The 24,196-nt window shown below is 38.4% G+C and overlaps 1 protein-coding gene across 2 annotated transcripts in view; it reads left to right on the forward strand.

The window, feature by feature from the left end:
• LOC131041564 (translocon at the outer membrane of chloroplasts 64) overlaps positions 1-5,580 on the forward strand; it is a 127,566-nt gene extending 121,986 nt beyond the window's left edge. The window contains exons 7-9 of one of the 2 annotated variants that reach the window (XM_057974689.2): positions 3,967-4,141; positions 4,714-4,848; positions 5,035-5,147. In XM_057974689.2, the coding sequence (XP_057830672.2) occupies positions 3,967-4,141; positions 4,714-4,848; positions 5,035-5,052 (328 nt within the window). In that variant the 3' untranslated portion in view covers positions 5,053-5,147. Of the gene's footprint in view, positions 1-3,966; positions 4,142-4,713; positions 4,849-5,034 lie in introns of both variants that reach the window. The other variant, XM_057974688.2, reaches the window with a different exon arrangement.
• The last annotated feature ends 18,616 nt before the right edge of the window (positions 5,581-24,196 follow it).

The raw sequence follows: 24,196 nt of genomic DNA on the forward strand, positions 1-24,196 counted from the left end.
CGTGCCCCCAAGTTGAGCCCAGCCCTATACCTCCACGCCACCATAAACAAATTGGTGCCAAAAGAGGGAGGCCGACTTGGACTTAAAAAAGGCTAAGGACTCATATAAATAAAGTCATCTTGCAAATACAATTCATTCATGGAATCAGCGAACTAGCTCTGAAAATAAGAGGTGGGAATTTACCCAAGGATTGTGCGAACTTATTCAAGAAAACTAGGGCATCTTGGTGTAGTCTTGAAGCATGCAAAAGGGGCAGATCTGATATGTAAAGATCAGATTCAGAAAAGCAAGCTAAGTATTGTATTTGTGCAATAAGAGTGAATACCTAATCTGACCTGTGGGTCTTTAATGCTGGGTTTTTCCTCCTTGGAGGTTTTCCCAGGGTATTTGTGTTTGTCTCTTGGTTCCTTGTTTCATTCTTGAATTTACTTGATTATAGTTTACTAAATTACAAATCTGATTAATAAACTAGGGCATAATCAAATGTTACAAATCTGATTAATAAACTAGGGCATGATTAAATGTTACAAATCTGATTACTGATCTAGGGCACGAATTTAACACAAACCCTCCTCTTTGTCCTTCTAACTTGCTACTTGGCAGCAAATTTTTTTGGATGTAAAAATGAAGTCAAATGCCTAAGATAGAGAGTTTAAAGTTTGCATTTTAGGGTTAGAGGAGCATGGGGTCTTCAAAGTACAAATATAAATTAAATTTTTAATGAGTCCTTTTTGTTTTAAAAACTTGGTGAAAAATTGGAAATGGTCGACCATCTTTGGGACAGTTGAGGGATGTCTAGATGTCCTCTCCACATCCTAGTTGGCTGTCCCCATCGTGTTTCCTAGACGGCCCCACCAATCAGAAATATTTTGGTTGGAAATTGTTTTTGAGGACACCTTGGACATGTCCCCAAGTTGACCCCCTTCCTTGGGATGTCCTCGGAGCAGGAACAAGGGCTAAAAACTCTCAAGGACACATCCCCCTATACCTTTGGTACATGCTCATCCTAATTTATTTTTACTTTACTACAATATGGCTAACAATAAAATCATTAATTCCTCTTGGGTTCTCACTCCAATCCTTCAACAAAATCCTAAAATATATACACTGTGGGGAATGACATAAACTACCTAAGAAATCTACAAGCCTACCATTCTAAAAGAAGATATCTCCTTCCAAAATTTCCTAAATAATAACACCCTTTAATATCATTAATTATGTTCAAAATAAAGGTTCCTACATAATATTAGCAAAGTAAAATATTATTGTTGTTTATGACAACCTTACTATTTTCATACTGAAAAAATATTGACCCACCCAAATGTAGTAGTGAAACAACCTACCTATTGAGCCACACTAAACATACTCCTACACTTGTCTCACATTGAAAGTAACCTATACCCCAATACCCTAACATATGTTGTATTTAATGTCAATGAATTGATGGTTCACAACTTTGAAAGTCATGAGGATAATGTTGGCCCATTGCTAAAACATGTGACTCCATCCCCACTGTTGCAACGAGGTGTTCTCAGTCGTGACATTGTCTAAATTTCGTGTTACACGTAGCCCAAAGTTACAGTAATACATTTTATGGTTGATAGATAAGCGAATTAATTAACGAACAATGTCTTATGATTATGGTCTCCTATGATGTAGATGGGTTCAAGGTGTCCCAAATCCTAAGCAAAATGTAGATGGTCAACTTTTAACAAAAAAGAGAGATGGGGGATGTCCTATTCCTATACCCATTTTTGCATCTCCCAAAACCTTTTGCACATATGGTATGCATACCTTGGTCCTAGGGTTGAATACCTGTAGATCATTGCATTAAAGTTTCTAAAACATGAAACATCACAATATTTTTTTTCATTTGGGCTTCATTCCATCTTTGGCTTATTGTTCTTATGGGGGAGGGAGAGGTGAGTGTGGGTTTTGCCCCATGTGAACCCCCTTTGTAAAAAAACATAGTTACAAGACTTGCCTAGACTTGGTGAGTGAGTCAAATGGGTTTTGGGGACTCAGGACCGAGGTACCCGACGAGTCCTGCATGGTAGACTTTGCTATGGTTGGGGGAAGAAAGTTAAAAGATAATAAAAATTTGTAAAATGTTAATCCAACATTTTAGTTATTTTATTAAAAAAAGCTTACAACCTTTCAATGCTTGTTTGGTTTATGCTAAGTTACCAGGTTCGGGCCGTGCAGCTCGGATGCGGATCTGGGTCCGCTCCAAGTCTAGGGCCGCCTTCAGTACGGGGTCCGGTTCGCTGGTCACAAATTTCATAAGCTTTTTTTTTCTATGAATTTTTAGTGAAATTTTTTATTTATTTGTAATTTCATTTAAAGTTTTTTAATAAATTTATTGATTATTGTATATATTATTATAATATAATATAATAAATATATATATATAGATTTGTACTAACAAACCCAAACCCCTTTTTAAAATTTTGTTGAACTAGGTTCTTGAACCCAAACCAGCAACTTAGGGTTTATCACATGCTCATCTAGGATTCACAAAAAAATATGAAAATGTTGTGCCCCTCAATCCCATTGGGGGCGTTGCTCCCAAATCCCCATCAAGCTATAATTCTAACGAAGTAATAGATCATGATGAATCATGATCATAAAATCTACAAATACATATCCCCCGTTGCAAATATCTGAACCTTTACAGTCAAAGTCACAATCGAGGATTATCTTGTTTCATATATTGGACAATTTGTTTAGTAGACAAGGCTTGCCATATGCAAAGTTGGCATGCTCTATTCATTATACTGCTGAATACAAGTTAATGCAAAAACGTAATCATCATGCCTTGCACATACAACTCGTAGAATGATCCCTTCTATTAGTATCCTAGCTAAAGTCAAATTGGAACACAATCATTTATCTTTTTACCTAACTGTTCCTTTTTGTTAATGAACTTGACAACAAAACATGCATTCTTGAAGGCTTCAAGAAAACTTTAATAATAAATCTCCTGCTTGAGTATACACGCTAGTCACTGAGACACGCAAATATCATGGCTACATGATCATCTAGGACAAATCTTAGACGCTAGCGTAGGACTTGCCGTGATATTGGGATGAATAATAAGCTCCTCTAAGCCAGACTTATATTTTCAGTTTTGATATTTGTTTTGATGCCGTAGATGTTATAATCCATGAGATTCATATACATTTGACACTATTTATAATTCTAAATTTATATAACATGTGATCGATATATAGTTATATACTTGTAAAATTCATTTGTATATTCATGTGATCGATGTATACTTGTATATGGTCAAAGTAGTTTCTACTTGATTAGTTTAGTATGTCTCTAGAGTTTATTCTTTAGAGGGTGTATGAAACAAGTTTTGAATCCTTAAAAATCTCCATGTTTCATGTTTTTTTCAATTTGCCAAGTCTTGGCTGAGTCTGGGCACTGAGCCTAAATCCAAGTCTGAGTCAAAAACTAAATGGTTTCTTCACGAAAAGAATTTTAACAAATAAAAAATGATACAAAAGTCAAGAAACTGCCAAAGTTGTGTCTGTATCTAGTGTATTTGATACAAATTTGGGTATAAAAATGGTATACATATTAGATACTCCAGAACTTTTGTATCCTATCTGGATATGCTGGTTGCCTACTCGAAAGATGTTAATTTTATGTATTGTTTTAAATTTCTATATGTAAAAAGTTAATAAGAGCAAATTGTTTTTTGGGATTCTTGTATTTTGTTATTGTTGTCTTTATATATAAATGTGTGTGTGTAAATTATATATATAGGTTTGATGTGACCATTTCCTTTCAATTTACTCTCCATTAACTCAACTTGTTGTAACTAATGCAGTTTCATGAAGTATCCAGCTTGGTTATTTGATTCATGCTTGTAGGTTTCACCCATGTTTTAAGTAACTGTTCCTTTTTAATTTTCTGGATGTCTGAATCTTAGTGATTCATTGATTGAAATTGCAGGTATGAGTTCAAAAAGAATCATGAAGACTGGATCAATTTGGTGAAGCCTGATTTTGGACCTGGCATATCTGGTCGTATACGTGCAGCTCTAGACATAGACACAGATGATGAAAATATTGGTCTTTCCTTGAGGGTTAGGGAAGAAGCGCGCGAAGCTCTAAATTCTCTTTTAAAGGTATTTATGTCTCGTAGCTACAAAATATGATTAATCATGCTTGCTGCAATCTATCAGAGTGCACTTTTGTGTTATGGAAGTTTGATTAGGTCATTAAGTATGTGAATTTTATTTCTGTTGGTTTGAACATATGGGGAGCATGATTAATTGTCTGCTACATAAATGTGAGCCTCTGCTCACTTATAGTGACTGGAGCTTCAGCTCTACTTATTTCAGTCAACCTTCACACACCATATTTATGCATATATATATGCACTTTTTGATAGCATGAATTTCCTGTCAGATATCCCATGCATGTATTTCTTGTGATTTTTTCTTGTTGTCCATGTGTTATCTGGCAGTAGGTTGCATGTGATACCCTTTACTGGTTTACTGCATGGATGAATTACCAACTTTAGCGCTACAGTGCAATAAACTGACTATTCTTACAAGAGATGAATTTAGACATTTCAAGGCATATCCTGATAGCGTTGTTCTTTCTTTAATTCGTGGAACAACTTTGAATTGATTGGCTTCTAGTCTCAACTTTGTAAAAAATGTTATCTTTGTTCTATTGTGTATCATGTTCACAGGATGATGGAATATTAGTCATTCCTACAACCGCAGATCCTCCTCCTAAGCTCAATATGAAGGTGGACTTCTTGGAGGACTTCCAAACGAGAGCTTTGACTCTGTTATGTATTGCTGGCATGTCTGGATGCTGTCAGGTAGCACCGAAAATTTAAATGGATTCTGGCTGTTATTACATTCCTTTCTGCAAATCTTTAGCTTATTTCAGTAAAGATTATTCTAGGAGACAACTGGGCTTCTTTATTTAAGAGTTGAATCAAATAATATACTGGATCCACTAATAAACAGTCATTTTTTTCATTGTTTTAATGTAATAAGCACAGCTGGTGTTGGTTCGTTGATTCTCTTTCCAGCAATTAGACATTGCTTATTATGTTTTGGGGAAAACATTTGCTACTAAATTGTGTTTGTGTATACATAAATGGACAGGCAAGCATACCTTTAGGACAGCATGATAAGTGTCCTGTGGCTGTGTCATTCATAGCAAGGCATGGGGGAGATAGGTTCCTTCTTGATACTGTAAGTGCTGCATATTCTACTCTCCAGCAACAAGTATAGATTAGTTCAAGTACACAGACAATGAATCCAACGAATGGCAAAATAGCAGCTAAGGAACAATACCTTGTTGAAATGTATTTCAAGAAAGTACACAAATCATAATTGAATGGTTGAACAAGACAAACACCTTGCAGCATCTCCCAGCATTTGTTTTAAACCCTATGTATTATAGCAGAATAATACAAAGACTGGTCAGTATTTTTAGAATAATTTTTCAGAACAGAATAATTTTACAAAGACTGGTCAGTATTTTTAGAATAAAATAAACGATAAGTCAGTCATAAATATATCTCCTCAAGGTTGTTTATGTTCATGTTACGTAATACTTTTCTTACCCCAAAAATATTGCACCCTACGTCAACTCGATTCTTCTCATAATTTTACATTAGCTTAAAGTAATTCTTGCCATTTTTCTCAGCAATCTATCTCTTCTTTAACTTTTATTTCTTTAAGTTTCTTTAATGTAAGTGTGCCTATTGTGTGTAGTGTCTGCAACATGGTAATTTCTGCATATTGTTTGACTCATACCATGTCAGTTTGCCAGATAATTGTTCCATTAAATCATTTATTTCAAATTCATCCGACTCTTAAACTTTGCTCAAGGCTTTTGATCTTTTGATTCATGTCTGAGCTTTAGCAGCTCAATGCGAATTATTTCTAGTCCTTATTCAAGTTGTCTTTTTAATTTACACAAGAGCTTGCGATGTATTCTATGTCAAATTGAACTATGAACTATTTATTTATACCCTTTATGGTCTGTCTCTTTTAAGTTGGTATCTGTTAATCTGCAGTTGTGCCATGCATAATTGACTCGGTTGTTGGTCTTGGTGTCTAGTGTTAGGCAACTTTATACGTTTTAAAAAATCTTTAGACAGTGTGATATTCTTTTGAATTATTCTCATTGCGCTTTACTCAGGCATTGATTAGGGCTAACTTGGAAGTTGTCAAGTTGTATTTTTTGATTATTTTTTTAATTTCCTGGCATTTGTTTGGAACAGTTTTGTTCTGTTGTGGATGTGTGTTAGGAGCACAAAATTCAGTTAGTTATATATGACTTGCAAGTTTCAGTAGATTCAGTTTCTCCTTTGCTTGATATATTTGAGCTCTTAGTATATTGCATCTATTGGTCTACGGTTCTTCACATAGTTACCAGGAAACTCCAGTATAAAATGAGTACCACATCCCTGTCCCCATACACACACTTTCTGAGGACTAGATTTATATGTAATAGAGTGGAAATCCTCTTATTCATTTACTTGTCTATCATAATTTGAAGTGCATTCCCCACCCCTGTATTGGAACCTCTATCCACGTGTCTCCAGGTTACTCAGGACTTTTTCATTAGTTGATTGAGATCATCTGCTGCTATGTACATTGTATAGAAAATAATTCTTTTCATCCTGTCTGTCACACATTGACCAACAAATGTTTGTAGGTGTTCGCAACCTCCTGTGCTGTTTGAAGTGTAGAGATATGCTGTTCACATTTGTTCATTGGAAATTATTTCGTTTTACGGATCTTCTTTTATTCTACATAGCTTTTGGTTGACTTGCTCCATTCTTCATACCTTTTCCACGATTCCTTTTGCAAGCTTACCATATTTCATTCAATTCCTAAAATGTTTAGCTCAATGCATATGTACAGAGTCAGGTGATCTAAGGTTGTATGTTTTTACTACAAACTGGTAATTACTGTATCCTTTAATGATCAGTTCCTCTATTTCTATACTTCCGTCTTCACCTTGAAGCTGTGTACTGCATTCTCACTTCATTGGTTATCCTCTTTCTTTTTGTTCTCTTCCTATTGCAATGTCTTGCTCCTCCTTACCTTTTTCTTTAGCCTACTATGTTGTTCTTTTATCTAAGTTGCTGGTGTAGGTATGGGTATGAGAACCTGGTATGTGGGTACAGGCAATTTTTTTTCGCCCTTGGGTTCCGTATATATATATACAAATTTTTTAAAGAAATATGCAAAATTGTAAAACTAAATGCATTTGATAGTATGATACTTCATTATTGATCAATGCCAAATGCCAAAATGGTAGTGGTAAAGATAAATATTAAATGCCAATTGATAGTTAAATATTTAATATTAATGTTTATCAATTGGCATTTAATTGTGATAATTTTAGTTGTCTAAGTTCTTGATTCTGGTATGGGTATGAGAACCTCGTATGTGGGTACAGGCAATTTTTTCCGCCCTTGGGCTCCGTATATATATACAAAATTTTTAAAGAAATATGCAAAATTGTAAAACTAAGTACATTTGATAGTACGATACTTCATTATTGATCAATGCCAAATGCCAAAATGGTAGTGATAAAGATAAATATTAAATGCCAATTGATAGTTAAATATTTAATATTTATATTTATCAATTGGCATTTAATAGTGATAATTTTAGTTGTCTAAGTTCTTGATTCTGGTCTCCATTCCTAGACCCCCTCACTCTAATCAAAATTCTTATATGACAACAGATCCCACTAACTAGTGGGGTTTTGGAGTGGAGACCCTAATGGATTTGAGGGGCAGCAATGTTAAGCTGCACAATATTTTATATGTGAGAAAAACCCAACGATTGAAGGGGTGTGGGGAAATGAACTTTCATTTCCTTGTAGGCCGAAGTTGGGGTCAAGGGCTACAGCCCTGAATTATTTTTTTGAGAGAAAATGAGAATAGAGAGTGAAGAGAGCAAAATGATCTTTATATTGGGTGAAATGATGCTTTTAGAGACATTTTAGGGTCTTCGGATGCAAAAAATGTCTGTTTTTGTTAGTTTTTGGTGCTCAGAGCCTTTGGGTATGCCTGGGTACATACTTGGGTATACCTAGACACCTGGGTGCATTACCCAGGGTGTACTCTCAGGCGTACTTGGTATGGGTGCGGGATGCCTTAAGGGTGTGCCTAGTAACATACACTGCCATGGTTGTTTTCTAGTATTTTTCTCCCATGTGAATCCTTTCTATTTTTGTGTGGATGGTGATTGTTGTCTACTTGTGAGCCTAAAACATGTACAAAATTGTCAGTGTAGTAGATTTGGCAATTTGCTGCAGTCCTCTTCAATCATTTGTTTATTTGAAAACTACCAGTCTATTTGTTACAAGACAATCTGTATCATTCTCTTCTGAATAGGTAGAGAAATGAATCAATATTCAAGTTTTCAATTAATAGCTTTTTCCCAATTTGCTTAACTTCACATGGATCTGTTAGACCTCAGTGTGCCATGCTTGCCAATCCAATCCAAGTGAAGCCAAGCGCCTCTATGAAGCATATTGTGGAGATCACATTGCAATCATCAGCTCGTAAGGATAATATTTGTGCTATAGCCCTTCTGTGTGTTCCTGTTTTGGGGGAATTACTCCCCACATTCCATAGTATATAGTTAAAACAGGGGCAGAATGTCCCCTTTATCCCAAACTACTAGATGCACTGTAGACTTACTGGGCTGTCCGTGCTAAGGAGTGGTGTCCTGGAAATACCCAGCATTTCTGTGGCAGAAGAGGATTCCTTGACATTTTCAAAATTGTTTTGGGGATCTGTAATCATCTCCCATTTCACCTAGCGAGGTCTTGTGTACCCTGCATTTTAAGCATTGATTTTAATCTGATAGAAAAGAAGCAAAAACAATTCAGTATGAAGTTGGTGGGTTTCTTTTTGATCGTCAGTGAGTATAAATTACGACCCTTAATCTTTTTGTTTGAGCAAATTTCTCATGTGCGTGGCCAAAGGAGAAGAGCAAGCAAAGGTGGCAGGGGTGAGCAGGGTTTTTTAACCAAATTGAGTTCTGTAAAGAGACAAGAGTTTCATTATTTTTTTAATTTTGCTTCATCTTGCCCACTTTTATAGTTTTTAGTGTGTTTCATTGTACATCATCAAGAAAACATTTTGAGGTGAACAGAGTAGCCAGCAACATGCTAGCTTGTGATAATGAAATTAACGTACTAGAAAGACATTCCTCTAGAGCCCATTGTATAGCAACTTTTCATGAGTAACATGATTGTAGTTTGTGCTATCACAGAAGCTACTGTAGTGATGTCTATTTTTAGTCTAGCCGAGTTTTTAAAAGAAACTCGCCGAGTTTTTGCAAAATACTCGGCGATTAGTCGGCGAGTTTTTTGCAAAAATTCGCCGAGTTTTTGCTGCGAGTTAAAGTCAGAAAAACTCGCAGAGCTCGAACTCGGCGAGTTTTTGCAACTCGCCGAGTACTCTGCGAGTGTGCCATCTATGGTAGTTAGTATTACATCTATAGCATATAATCTATTAGCACAAGCTGCTACCATGGATTACCCTTCTTTCTTATTTCAATCAACTGGTAAAACTTCTGTGTGTGTAGGCATCTTTGGATTTCACGAGTGAGGTTTCTGCTACAAAAGAAATGCATAAAATTTTATGCAAATACCGGAAAATTTCATGTAGTGGTGCACTTTGGATTTCACGAGTGAGGTTTCTGCTACAAAAGAAATGCATAAAATTTTATGCAAATACTGGAAAATTTCATGTAGTATTGTTTTTCTATAGTTCTTGAACTCTTTCAACCAGTTTTAGCTCTTGAGAAAAAAAAATCTAATTTATATACCATATCCAGGAAACTTCTAGGAGAATTTTTACAGTTTTCATGCACTGCTTTCAGGAGACATATTGAGACTAGAAAACATCATTTGAAGTCTCTTAACTACTAGAGACGTTGAGAATGTGTTTTGGATATAGGAGACAAAGGGGTGAGTTCTTAAATCCTTGCTCAACTATGCTTTTCACTTATATGACAACAGAGAAAAGTTCCACTTAACTGACTTAGAGTTCGTCAGTATGTGAAAGTGCAGCTACCCAACTCCTTAAGTTAACAGACGACAAAAACATTAGTACTTTCTGTGAACGAAGGAAAGGTTGAACTGTCAGCCACCCGCCCACCCTTGCAACTAATAATTCTCTTCCCTCTGCTTAGTTGATTTTCCAATTATGACACCATGGGATATTTTGGAAATGGTAGTTCATACAGTCAGCTACCTATCTACACATATGAATCCAAATCCATTTACTGGGTTTACATGTTGATATTAGAATCCCTTATGTATTAAATTCTACTCATAATCTGGCCACCAACTTTGAGAACAGGATATGATAACAACCCTTGGTAAATAACAGAGCTTTAATAGCTTGTTTGCTGTTTGCTGTTTGCTGTATGCTGTAAATCTTGCTTTGTATCACAATATATATGCAACCCATTGTCAAAAGTTAAACATAATTATCAAAATGTTATAAATGATTACTAGGTATCTTAAAGTGCTTATAGTTGGAAGGTAGTTGTTTCTTATACAATAAAGTCCTCCTTTCTATTGATGCCACCCTTTATTTTAATTATGTGAAATGTCGCTCTTAATGCAGACACATGCATTTGACATTCATCAATCTTTCATAGGTATTTGAAGGCAATTGCAAGGGATCTAAGATTGATAAATATTCCGGCCTTCCCTTCTGAATGTTAATTAGTAATTACTATGTCCAACATCATCCTGACTTGGATATTTGTACTATAAGCAGTAGAGGTGTTAATCACATGATACTTTTCCTAATGGCTTTAGTGGTGTTTTTAGAACTCTTTGCTCTCTCTTGTTTATCTCACAAAAACTCGGCGAGTCTTTGGCAAAAACTCGGCTGCATCAGAAAAAGAGGCCCAAACACATCAAAAAATTATCTAAATTGTTTTTTTTCAAGACAGTCTCATTCTCTTCATCAAAATATATACATGAAATATAACATTCTCTTCATCTTCATCAAAATATATACATGAAGTATAAGTCACATTTCAATATGTCTTTTTCCTTTTATGTATATATTGGCAGGATGTTTGAGAGTGGTTTCAGATCTTTAGAAGTTATAATGCAAATTCTAGGTTATAGAAGATCTTTTAAATTTTCAGATAGTCAAATTTCAGTTACCAGTAGGCTCCTATCAGCATTCTCTCGCTCTATCTCACTCACTTTATCTGCCTCAAATTTTAGACCTATTTATCTCCCTATCACAATTCCTCTATCCCCTCTCTCCACCTGTTGTGACCATTTCACACATCGCCCCATCGCAAATGGGGACCCCCTCTTTTGCTTGTTTTTCGTTCGTTTTTGTTTTCGTTTTTTGGGGTTTTGTTAGTTAGTTAGTCGTCTGGATTTAGGGTCAAGCCTTAGGGTTTTAAATTTTATCTTTTCAAGCCAGAATCCAGTCGTTTTTGAGAGTTTTGAGCTTCTTTTCTAGGATGCAAGTTTTGAATGCAATGAATTCGCCAAAATGGTCTAATTTTCAATTGGAATGTTAATGCAGAGCTTAAATTTGTCTAAGTGTCGAAGGTGAAATGTGAATTTTTGTCTGATTGAATATTTTGACCAAATTTTGACTTTTTTTTTATTTTAATCCTGGGCATTGGAATTGATTTGTTTTCGCCTCGTGAAGTGTTAAAATGTGAAAAATCATGTTATTTTGGCCTGTAGGAGCAAAATCGCTCCTGTCCCTCAGTGAAGGACGGGAGCTCATTTTCAAATATCTCATCGTCCCTGCAGAGTCCAGACAAATTTCGAGTTGGAAGTGATGGAGAACGGCGATATCTTTCCATTGAATATAAATTGAAGATTTTCATGAGCACAGAAATGCCTCCAGGAGGAAAATCGCTCCTGTCCCTCAGTGAAGGACCGGAGCTACAAATTCAATTTCGCCTTGTCCTTGCAAGATTTCGAAGACTTAATGATTTGAGGACGTCCAAAGGAAGATGCTTTGCCAAATGAATATAATTTGAGATGCAAAAACGAAGGAGAATGACCTATATTGACCAAATCGCTCCTGTCCCTCTCCAAGGGACCAAGGCGAGGTACCTTGTAGCTCTCGTCCCTCTCCCAGGGACCAGAGCGATTTCCTTCATTATGCAAAATCCAGACCAAGGTCAAGGCAAGTTTACGTTCAAAAACAAGGAAAAACATGAGATACATGCGTTGAATATAAATTGAAGATTTTTGGGACGTCCATAACAGTGCTAAATGCCTAGTTCGCTCCTATCCCTCAGGAAGGGACCAGAGCGATTTTTGATATAATTGATTTTCTTGCAAAGTTACAAACAATGTCAAGGCATGAACGAATAGAGTGAAGAAGGACGAGTTCGTTGAATATAAACTCGGAACCTGGCAAGGTGAGATAAAGGCTACAAAAGGAGGATCGCTCCTGTCCCTCTCCAAGGGACAAGGGCGATACAAGGATGATGTTGCTTCCTACGCAAGTTCAAAGACGATCCAAGTTAAGTCAAGGTGGCGAGGGACACTTCAAGATTTTTTTAGCAAGCGCAAACATTCAAAGGTCGTCGCAATGATGAAATTCGCACCCTATAGCCTAGATCGCTCCTGTCCCTCAGGAAGGGACCAGGGCGATGTTGAATGCATTGGCCATTTCATGCAAAATTTACGTAAGGACAAGACTTCGCAATGTTTTAGAGGGTCCAAGGCATCGTATGAAGATAATTCGCAAGGGTTTTCAATGTCCAAACATCGCCAAACAATGTAAAAGCCTCACATCGCTCCTGTCCTTTGGACAAGGACCAGGGCGATCTTATCAAAACACTTACGTTCCTTCAAGATCAAAGCAAAGCGAGGTTAGGAGGAGCGAAGGACGGCGTCTAGAAGACATTGCAAAGGAGATCAAAGTGTAAAGTTGCCAAGGTCAAGGAAAAGGACATGGATCTCTCCTGTCCCTCTCCAAGGGACAAGGGCGATGACCCCTTAAAATGACCAAACACATAATGAAGACAAATGAATCAAGCGCAAAAGGAACAAGTAAAGTATGTTATTCGCCAACAATGAAAGATCGAAATTAAAAGATGCAAGATGAACGTGAAAAACATAGATCGCTCCTGTCCTTTGGACAAGGACCAGGGCGATATGCACTTAAAGGACACCCATATGCGCACACAAGGCAATCAAATTCGAAAGACCATCGAGATGATCGATTTTCAACGTGGAGATGAAGGAGTTGGACGTAAGAAATGCAAAAATCGAGACCAAAGTCATGGATCGCTCCTGTCCCTCTCCAAGGGACCAGAGCGATGAGGTACGTCCCTTTGTTTTCCAGTTTTGGCGTCAAAATAAACAATTCGAATTTTCCTCAAATGCTAAATCGATTTAAAAATTGAATATCCATTTTATTTAGCATTTAATATGGTGTTATCTTTTATTAATTATTTTTTGCCTTTATTTAAAAATCGAAATTCACATTTAAAAAAAACGCAAGGCATTTATAATTAATTAATTAATTAATAAAAATCGATTTGGAGCGCTTAATTAAGCAAGTCGGCCTTGTTATTTTATTGAAAATCATTTAAAAAAAATGGTTTTATTTATTCAAGTCGGCCAAAGTGGGTAAAGGTGTGAAGCGCTATATAAGGGGAGTGGAATATAGTGCGAAGTGTGTTCAAAGGTGGTGCGAATTCAAACCAAGGGTGGCGCTTAGTTATCAAAGGGTGGTGCGAATTTGAAGACCACACCAAATGCGAACTTGAGGATACATTAAGGCGAATTTGCTAAAGACTTGGAGGATTTGTTTGGGCGATTTGTCAAGGGCAAATTTGAAGATCATTTAAGACCACGCCAAAGGCGATACTTGAAGATCACATTGAAATCCAAAGGTGGCAAAGTCAATTTTGAGGAGATCATATTGAAGACTATTTTATACCTCAATTTTGCCTAGGCGAATTTTGTTTTTGCATTCTAGAGTTAGCTCTCTATCGAGGTATGGCGATTTAATTATTATTGCTTTATTCATTCGTCGTCATATTTTAAATTTTGAAATTCTGAATTTTGAATCTCTTAGCTCAATCATTGTTTTTTAGGAAATGATAACTCTAAAGACTTATCATGATGTTTCCTAAAAACTTTTCTCTCTTATTTACGCTATTTATTGCAAAATCTAGTCCTAATAATGAAATGTTGTGTAGGTATGGCGACCCCAAAGGCGGGAGCATCCACCAGCCGCTCGGCTCTCATGAAAGAAGATCAGAAGACCGAAGAAGTGGAGACCAAGATCGTGTCGAAGTGGAGCAACATTGGAGATACAAACTTGGGGAACTTTAGCACGAAGAAGTTCTGAGAGGTCCCTTACATCGGCAAGCCATCACCTGTCGCCCGGAGAATAATAGAGAGTGGCATCATTAAGGCGGTCGGTTTTCCTCCAGCTATTCAGTGCCACGAGTTGATGATCGAGTGTGCCCGTCACTACAATCCACAGTCCAGGACAATTGTGTCCAATGAGGGAAACACTTTGGTGTACCTTTCAGAGGAAGCCATAAGTGAAGCTTTCCATCTTCCAGAGCACAGGGACATGATATATAAGAGCATTGAAGGAGCCAGGTCAGTGTACGATGATGATCCAGATGCTTGCCTAAGCATAATCAACAAGAACTGGCTACTCAAGAGTCGTCCCCGTCTGAGCAAAGTACCGAACACACCGCACAGGATTGATTTCCAGGAGGAGTACAGAGATTTGATTACTATGCTCAACAGAGTTACAGGAGCACCTCATGCCTTCTATTTTGAGAAATGGATGTTTTACTTCATCCAGGTGATTGTTCAAGGAAAGGGTACAATACATTGGGCTAGGATAATTAGCCATTGCTTAGACGTACAGTTGAGAAGACTCAGGGCTACTAAGTCCTTCCACATGAGTTCTTACGTCATCTATGCGTTGATCAGAAGTGTTGAGTACGCAGGACTACCTCACAGAGGAATGATTGGAAGAGGACCCGGCGAGGTCAGAGCTTGTGAATCCTATACCTACTTGCATCATCCGCCAGGGAAAAACTACAAGTTAGTCAATGATACTTTCACGATGAACATCACAAGGACGTTGCAAGGAGGGATTCACAACAGATTATCTTAGGATGCCCAGGAGTTCATCAAGAGGTACGGTGCTTGGTTCATTCAGTTTCCCAAGTTCACTTACATCAGAGTGCATGGATGTCCTTTACCCCCATACATGTTGCCGAGGTACCCGACAGACAGAATTGTGTTACTTGAGGTAACAAGGCAGTTGGCAGCATATGTGAAGGCGTTCAGACACAGACATCAGAATGGAGTTCAGGTACCTATTATTTTGGGTAATTCAGTTGAGGTATTTCCTAATGTCTTAGCCATGGATGACGCAGAGAAGGAGTTAGCTTTGTATTCTTTTTCATCTTTTGCTTGGAGGAATAGTTTTGATCCACATGGACATTTAGAGGAGACGGTCGGTAGAAGATTTAAACATGAGCACCAAATTGAAGATTTTATGATGAATCTCCTAGATGATCTCGAAGTGAAACGAAAGATACATTCTAGATTGCCTTTGGATTTCATCAGGAAATGCAGGATTTACAGAGTGGCCGACCAAGCTCAGGGCAACGGCAGGCACATTCAGTCTTCATATGATAGAGAAAGCAAAACAATAAGTTTGAATTGGAATGAACCTGAGGTCGTGGATTTAGATGATTTGATGGCACCAGTCTTGTCTTGTACTCGCAGATGGGTAGACGTTCAACATTAGAAGTTGAGAGAACAAGGCATAGCTATGTCTTTTACTTTGGAAGAGAAACCAGCCGAAGGTGGAGCTAGTGTTAGTGAAGGCAATCCTAATCCTAGGAATTCAGGTGAAGGTAACCTTCGATGTACCAGTGAGGGCAATCTCCCTTCGAGAGGTTCGAAGAGAAAAGAAAGATCAGAAAAGAAAGAGCCTTCCAAGAAAAAGCAAGGTGCCAACAAAGATCAAACACCGGGTACTTCTTCCAGACCAGAGGATAGAACAGTTCGAGTGGAAGAGTCCATGGAGTCGATGGTACAGAATGACAGGCAGGAGGAAGGACAGGCACAGCATGTTTCGTCAGATGGATCTCTCCAAGATTATGAGTTAGAAGAGGATAATGAAGTAACATCTCCTCCCAGACAAGAAGAAATAGTACATAAAGAAATTCAAGTTCAAGAGACAAGATCGAATATTCCAGATTGGTTGAAGGAAAGATTAACCAAGGTGATCGTAGTAGAGGACGATGACAGTGCAATTGATTTAGAGAGCCTTGTTGGACGTTCACATGTGATAACAGAAAAAAAGAAGGCTACAAAGATGTCCAAGATGATTCGAGATGAGACTGGATCTAGAAAACTGCAGATAGCTACACCGGCAGCAGATAAATATGAGGGTGAGATCCTAGCAGAAGATTATGATGTACAGACTTTTGAGTTAGGACCATCCACAGTAGAGCAGACTTTAGATGATGCCACCGACACATTTGAGGCATTGAAGGACAAGTTTAGAGAAGAAGTAGAAAAGAATAGAAAGCTGGAGAGAGAGGTCGGTGCATGGAGGACATATTTCAGTCACATCAATGAACCTTTGGGACGTCAGGATCCAGTTAGATCACCAGTGCAGGCATTGCCCCTTCAATCGATCAATGAAGCAGAAAGATTCAAGAACTTGGTCCAGCGTACATGTAGTTGGATGGATAGATCTCATACAGTGGCCATAGAATTTGTTACAAGGATGGCTAAGATTATTCATCAGGCTATCCAAGTTCTTGAGATAATCCACAGATTGATGGCAACAGTAGCTGCATTTGCCCATACCAAGGACGTTGTCATCCCTGTCTTGAAAGTAATAAGACATACATCCAGAAGAGTTTTAGCGCAGGAGAGGATCTTGGAGGGTGATTCTCACAGTTTGTTTCAGTGGTCAACCTTACTCCATATAAAGAGTGTTCTCTTCGAGGACATCAGCGTTAGATGTGGTCAAGTTGAGGAGGTGATCAATCCGATCCAGGACAGAGTATTTGAGGTACTTCGTACCATTCTTGGCAGAAGGATCGAAGTCGAGACAGATGTGGATGTGCAAGAATTTGAGGACAGAATCAAGATCATCTTTCGCAAGGACGCAGATGTTACAGATGAGCAATATGATCACATGTATGCCACCATGCTCCTGATTGATAGAACGAAGGAACTTGAACCTACTTGGGACGCAGCTCTTCTAGATGCATTCGATCAGGTCATCCACTTAGAAGAGAGTATCAAGAATCTTCCCGAGATTCCAATCACAGAAATCGAAGGAATCGTGACAAAATTCATTGCATATGCTAAGAAAGAGAATTGGAAAGGGAATAAGATTCTAGATGAAAGGTTGTTACAGATGACATGACATCTTATTTCTCATTGGTTGATACCTCCTAGATTTTTGTGCCAAATTTAATATTTGGCTATGTATTTAATATTGTTCAGTAAAAAGGAGGTCATTTGTAACAAACCCTAATTAGGGTTTAGGTGTCATGATCTTGTCCGTTGATTTATTTTCAATCCGGACCTTTCATTGTAACTGGGGATGCTATTTATACCCCCATTTTTCATTTCATTTGATAATAGTGTAATAGTTAATAGTCGAATAGTCAGATAAGAGTGAAATAGAGAGATTAGAGTTAGAAGCAATTTTTATTTTGTAGCAAGATTGAGTCTTGAAGAGAGAAATTCAAGCAATTGTTGTATATGATGACTTGGAAATCAATAAAATATTGAAGTTATGGTGTTTTGTTGCAAATTTCTAAAGTTATCTTCATGGTTGTTGGATGTACTTGAATCACGCTCAATCAAAGTAGTTTGTTAATTTGAAAGACTAAGTGTGAGATTTGATATTTGGTGGGATTCGCAATCCAAACCACTAGCTTCTTGCTGATTGTAGGAACGCCTTGCGTGGTCGACTGGAGAACATTTTGAGTCCTTAACCTTCAAGCATTTTCGTATCTAGGATATTTACCTTCGTAGTAGTGTCCTTGGTCTTTGATGCATTGAACATCATTATTACCTTAGAAGATCGCACTAATTTCAATTGAGTTGTTATCTTATGGCAAAATTGAAGTTGGTTGAGTCTTGCCAAATCTCACTCATGCTAAGTCGTTCATAGGGTTAGGCTAGATTAGACTTCCTTAAACCCTATCCTTTTGCTATTTTTTGAAAGTTCCTTTTTAGTTTAGTAGAATCTTCGAGCCTTTGGAATCCGTAAGACGCCTTGGAGGAAACAGCAAATCACATCATACCACTAAAAAGCTTGTCCACACGTGGAGACCCCACTAAAAGAACCTTGGAGTCCATCTAACTGATCCTTTTTGCAGATCTTCAGCAGTTAGAGACTATTTTCTCAAGAGAGGATAAGATGCCTGTCGGTATTTTATTCTGTGTATGATTGTGTAGAAAATACACGTCAACAGAATTGGCGCTAGAAGGAGGGCTCTTTAGTTCCAAAGTTCGAAGTCCGAAGATTTTGAAAAGAGAAAAAACATTGCAAACATGATCATGAAGTACGATGGTGTTGCCGAATGAAGGACTGAATCAAGTAGTGCAACCCAATTTGCAAGTGGGCAATACCCAAGAAGACATCATTTCCGAATTGAATCAAGTAGCTTGGAACGCAAGGAGAAGTCAAGTCGAATATAACAGAGTCAGGATCATCTTAGAACAAGAGGAAGATAGAGCCGAAGAACATCAAAGGGTCATAGCTAGAGATCTTCGCAATCAAAGGAACCCACAATAATCCTTGCAGGACTTCACGCTGGATCACATTGGTTCTTTCTCGCCCGAGAAACATCAAAGGTTGTTGAGGTCCACACCAGGCATCAAAGATCTAAGTGAACTTCAGTTTACTTCCAAAGCAAAGCGAGCTAAAAGAGAAGATACTCCCAAAGAATTCAAACTAAGATTGGAAGGATCTCCTGAGTCATCACAAGTTCTTCAGGAGCAAGTACAAGCAGCGATCCAATCTAGTATCCAGGCAATTTCACAAACAAAGAGTCAAGCTAGTTCATCAAGTTCAGCTTCAAAGAGTACAATGGCTCAACGTGCTCCACCTCCACCTCCTCCTCCTCATATACTTAATGGTGCGACTTGGCTAGTCAACAATCCGTCACCGTTGGAATTCGCGATTTATCATGATATGCCGAAGAATCCAGAACATTTTTGTTCCAAGTTCAATGTCAGTGATTTCCATCGCACGGCAGAAGATCACATCAAGATGTTCGAGGACCTTCTTCGTAACAGACAAATTGAATATGGAGATGTGGCATGTAGGCTTTTTCCTTACTCATTGGGAGGAGAAGAGGCATACTTTTGGTTTATTCACTTACCTACAGGGTCCATCAGGACTTGGGACGCGATGAAAGACGCATTCATTGCTAAATTTGGCATCCCAACTACACCAGCGGAGTTATACAGACAGTTTGTAGAGGTCCGAAGAAGAGAACATGAACCTATTACTTCCTTCAACAATAGATTTCACCGCGCATACACAATGTTGCGTCTCCCTTATCTTATTGCAGATCCAAGAGAAATTTACTATGGAGCCTTAGATCATCTCACAGCTATGTTTGTAAGGACGCATCCTACTCCGAATGATCTAAATGCGGCCTATGCAAAGGCTATTGAAGTAAGTAAGCACATGGGGCAAAATATAACTGGGCCATTACTACACATGGGACCTGTCGCGGCACCGAACCAGATGCAGGCGGTAGGTACGGCCTTGGCCAACCAAACTCCAGTCATGAATCCAATTCCACAGGCAACTTATCCGAGCGTACAGCCGGCGAATCAGTTGGTCCTTCACCCAGGAACTCCAATTTCTCAAGCCCCACCCGCACAACCTGTGTACCTGCAAAATGCCACAAGCTCGTCAAGGACACAAGAAGAGAAAGATGAAATGAAAGAGTTGATTGAGCAAGTCAAGAGGCTATCAACCGAGGTAACTCACCTGAGGAACCAGAATAACCAGCTCCAAAGCATGCAGAGGGCCAACCATGGCCAACACATGAACAACCAAAATTTCCAAGGGAATAATAATCAAGGATTTAGAAACAATTATCAAGGAAATAACAATCCAGGCTTCCAGAGAAGACCATGGAATACAGCTCCAAACAATGGGAATGTGGTGACGCCTTTGGACAATCCACCAAATGCGCAAAGTCAAGAGAACCCCTCTTCAAGCAAAGTGTTTTTAGCCGAAGCAGCCTTGTCTAGTTGGTGCAGACTCCACAACACGAACCAACATTCCGAGTTGCAGTGTCCTGAATTCAAGATTGCAGCCGACATTTTCCAACAAGAGATGCGTACCACTAATCCACCTGAAAATCCTCCCACCACAGGGTACGAAATTGTTCCAACCACGCAGTATGGTCAAGCCATGATTGTTGAAGCCTGCAAATATTCACAAGAAGAAATTAGTCAAGTGCAAAATGGGAAATTTCCTCCAGAGTCGGCCAATGGACCGATGGTACCACCGGGATCTCAGTTTCCGCCAGCATCTGCAAATGGACCTGTAGGGGATTCAGAATACTATTTCCCACCATTAAACGACAGTGTCCTAGTAGAGGGAATAAAGGAAGTATTTCATCAATCGTCAGGAGGAGTGAACCAAAAAGTTTATCACAGGAATCAGAGGAACCCTGAACCTTTAACAACGTCGATTCCCCCAAACAATTTCTCAACTCCGCCAGATCCCCAAGCTAGCAACATTCCAGAGTACCCGCAGAACACTCAAGAATACAGACAAAGAAATATTTCACCTCCCACGGGGAACGAAATGAAAAGATTGGCCGCCTTGGTATTGGATGAACTCAAGAAAGTCAAGATAAGCCTTCCACTCTATGAATTGCTTAAGGTGTCAGAAATTAAAGATATGGTGATCAATAGTTTAAGTGAATCTAGTACAACAAGGTCAAATGTTCAAGCCACTATCAATGTGACTCAAGAGGAGGCCGATTCTCAAGAACAACCCGAACAAAATGAGTGCATGGTTCAAACTATAACCTTCCCAGCTAAAAAGGAAGATATGTTGGAAGGAAAAGTATTACTCAAAAGAGGCGAAACAAAGAAAGCTCAGCCTATAGTCAAAGAGAACCTCACTACTAACTTGGTTCTTCCCGAAAAGGAAGTCGCAATCAAGAAAGATGGTGCGAACTTGAGGGAGAAGGGTGCAAATTTATATCCAAAGATGGTGCGAACTTTCATTTCAAGCAAGGAGGTGCGAACTTAGTTTCACTTGGGCGAATTTGCCAAGGACGTCAAGGGCATATCAAAGGTGGCGAAGTTGCTAACTTGAGGAAGAGATCATGTTGAAGGCCATCTAACGTCAATTTTGCCTAAGCAAATTCTTTTTTTTGCATGTTAGAGTTAAGCTCTCAAGAGAGGTATGGCGATATGAATTTATTGTTTTGATTTTGAACGTTGATCGTCATTGCCTTAATTTTTGAATTTTGAAATTTTGTTTTGCCTTAGCTCAATCGTTTTTAGGAAATGATTAATAAAGGACTTATCATTAAGTTTCCTAAAATTTGCTCTCTAATTTATGGTATGTATTGCAAAATCATGTTACTAATTTTGAAATGTTGTGTAGGCATCAAATGGAGGTCTCATCAAGAAAAATCAAGCCGGATCAAGGACGGTCTTCGCTGGGACGATCAAGCCAGGACAGGGGCGACCTCTTTCAATCCAGCGTTCCAAGGCGAGGTACATCATCATCTTGCACATCAAGGACACAAGGAGTTAGAACAAGGGCTCGTTGAAGAAGCAAATAATTCCAGATGAATTAATTAAAGATAGCTTCTCAACAACATCAAGTTGAATATCTACCAAGTTACAAGTGTCAAATGAGGTGGCGTCCTAGTCATCATTTCTCCAATCAGTGAGGTCCACCTCAGCATGTCCAGATTCAATGTACTTAACTCATGGAAGGTGGCACAAACTCCGATGTACCTACCCCGGCTGTCCATTGGTCGATTTTTCTAGAAGGGACATGTGTCCAAGCAATACAATTTTGTCATTGGTCAGGCATTAAATGTTATGTAATGGTTGTAACAAACCCTAATTAGGGTTTTCATTGTAAAATCTTGGCCATTGATCTCGAATTGATCTAAGCCATCAAATTGTATTGTGGGCACTATAGAAGCCCAGGCATTTCATTTGTAAAGGATAATTAGCAATTGTTAGAGATAGTATGTAAATAGTTAGAATAGTTAGAGAATAGTTGGAAGCAATTAGAGTAGAATAGGAGGACAAGGCAAGAAATTGTTGCCATTGATTGTAAACAAACTCCATCTTCATTGAAGTAATGGTGAAATATGTCGTTTTCTTGCAATTTGCATGGTTTCTTGTTGAAGTCTTCAATCTTAGATGGTAGATAATTAGATGAATGGAGGAAATGTGATTGATTGATGATGGAATTCGTACATCCATACTACTAGCAGTTTGTTGATTGCAGACTTGCCTTGTGTAGTCGACTGGAATCGTTCAGCTTAAGCTCAATTTCAATTTGTCACCTCTTCATTGATATGCATCAACTTGGATGGTGTCTATGCCTGCGGTGATAATTTGAACATCATAAAGCGTCCCATAGAAGATCGCACTAGTCTTGTGTAGATGTTCCATTGATGTCAAAACAAGACCTAGTTAGAATTTCATCAAAAATCAAGTCATTGCTCCTACATTCTTAGTATTAGGATTAGATCTTCTCTTCGCCCTCATCCTTTTTCCATTTTTTTTTCAAATCTAAGTTAGTAAGAATCCGTGTTCCAGCAATAATCAAAGCAGATCGGAAGTTCAATGTAAGTCCCCTTGTGATTCCAGCAAATCACATCATACCACGGCGAGCTTATCCACATGTAGAGACCCTACCAAAAGGAACCTTGAAGTCATCCTAACTGATCCTTCATGCGAATCTTCAGCAGTTAGAGACTTTATTCAAGAGAGGATAAGATACCCTTAGGTATTTTATTCTGTGTATGATGGTGTACAAAACACACGTCAACACCACCACTCTCTATTTCACTCTCTCCTCTCTACCCCAAGATTTGGACCTATCTCTCTACCCCTCTCTTTCACCCTCAGACCCACACAAGGGGTGCTACCCTCAACCTAATTTTGGTGAGGTGGAGGAGCCACATCGGACTCCTAGGACTAGACCCTCTAGTTCTATCTCTCCCTTGGTTTTCACTAGAGTTGGGAAGAGGAAGATGTTAAATGTTTTGATGTAGTATTTACTTTTAGTTTTACAAGAACAATTTGCTATTAAATTTTGTTTCAGTGTATCAACCATCAACATTCCACAAGAGGATGCTATTTTGTACCCAATTTGCATTTAAACTAATCAAATATATCTAGAATCAACTTGTTTCTTTTGTGTACTCATTTATTGACTCATTGGATGCATCTCCTCGTTGAATTTTGCAAAAAAAAAACCATTTCTAATTAAATTTAAGCAATTTTTTAAGTTGCCGAGTTTTCACTGAGTTTTATTTTTTTGGGCCTTGGCGAGTTTTTGCTTTTGGCAAGTAGTTCAACTATGATTCCACTATTTACCATTTCTCAAACCCCACAAAAGTAACACCAAACACCTGTTTTTGGATCTTTATGAACTTTTTTCTTTCTATGAGCTAGCATATAGAGATAGGATAGCCCTTTAAATGTCGATCAGTTGGATCAGATCTGTAGGGCTGGTGGCAGCACGAGCATAGCTCTATACCTATTTACAGGGCACTCTCTGCTCCAGATGGAAGGGCCTAGGCAGTCAACTTTCTTGTTTGTTGTTGGGGGGAGTCCATATATACTCATAATATAGGGATAGGGCCATCTCTCACTCAATGTATATAATCATATGACAAATTGATGTCTAATTGAGGATAGGGTAAGGTGACAGACAAAAATGCTTCTCATTAGTTAAGGCCTTTGGCTCTTTTGTTTTCCCTGGTGTTGTAAGATGTGGTACCTAGCTAATCGGATTTGCCCCCTCAGACCCCCGGTCCTGGTCCGCTTCGGTTCGGGTCTTGGGTTTGGGTTCGATCTAGCTGTGGTTTGGACAAGGTTCGTTTTCCACAGGTCAGGTTCGAGCCAGGTCGAACCAGGCCGAC

The sequence above is a fragment of the Cryptomeria japonica genome, chromosome 8 (genome assembly GCF_030272615.1).
Source record: "Cryptomeria japonica chromosome 8, Sugi_1.0, whole genome shotgun sequence".
In the NCBI taxonomy this organism is placed as follows: domain Eukaryota; kingdom Viridiplantae; phylum Streptophyta; class Pinopsida; order Cupressales; family Cupressaceae; genus Cryptomeria; species Cryptomeria japonica.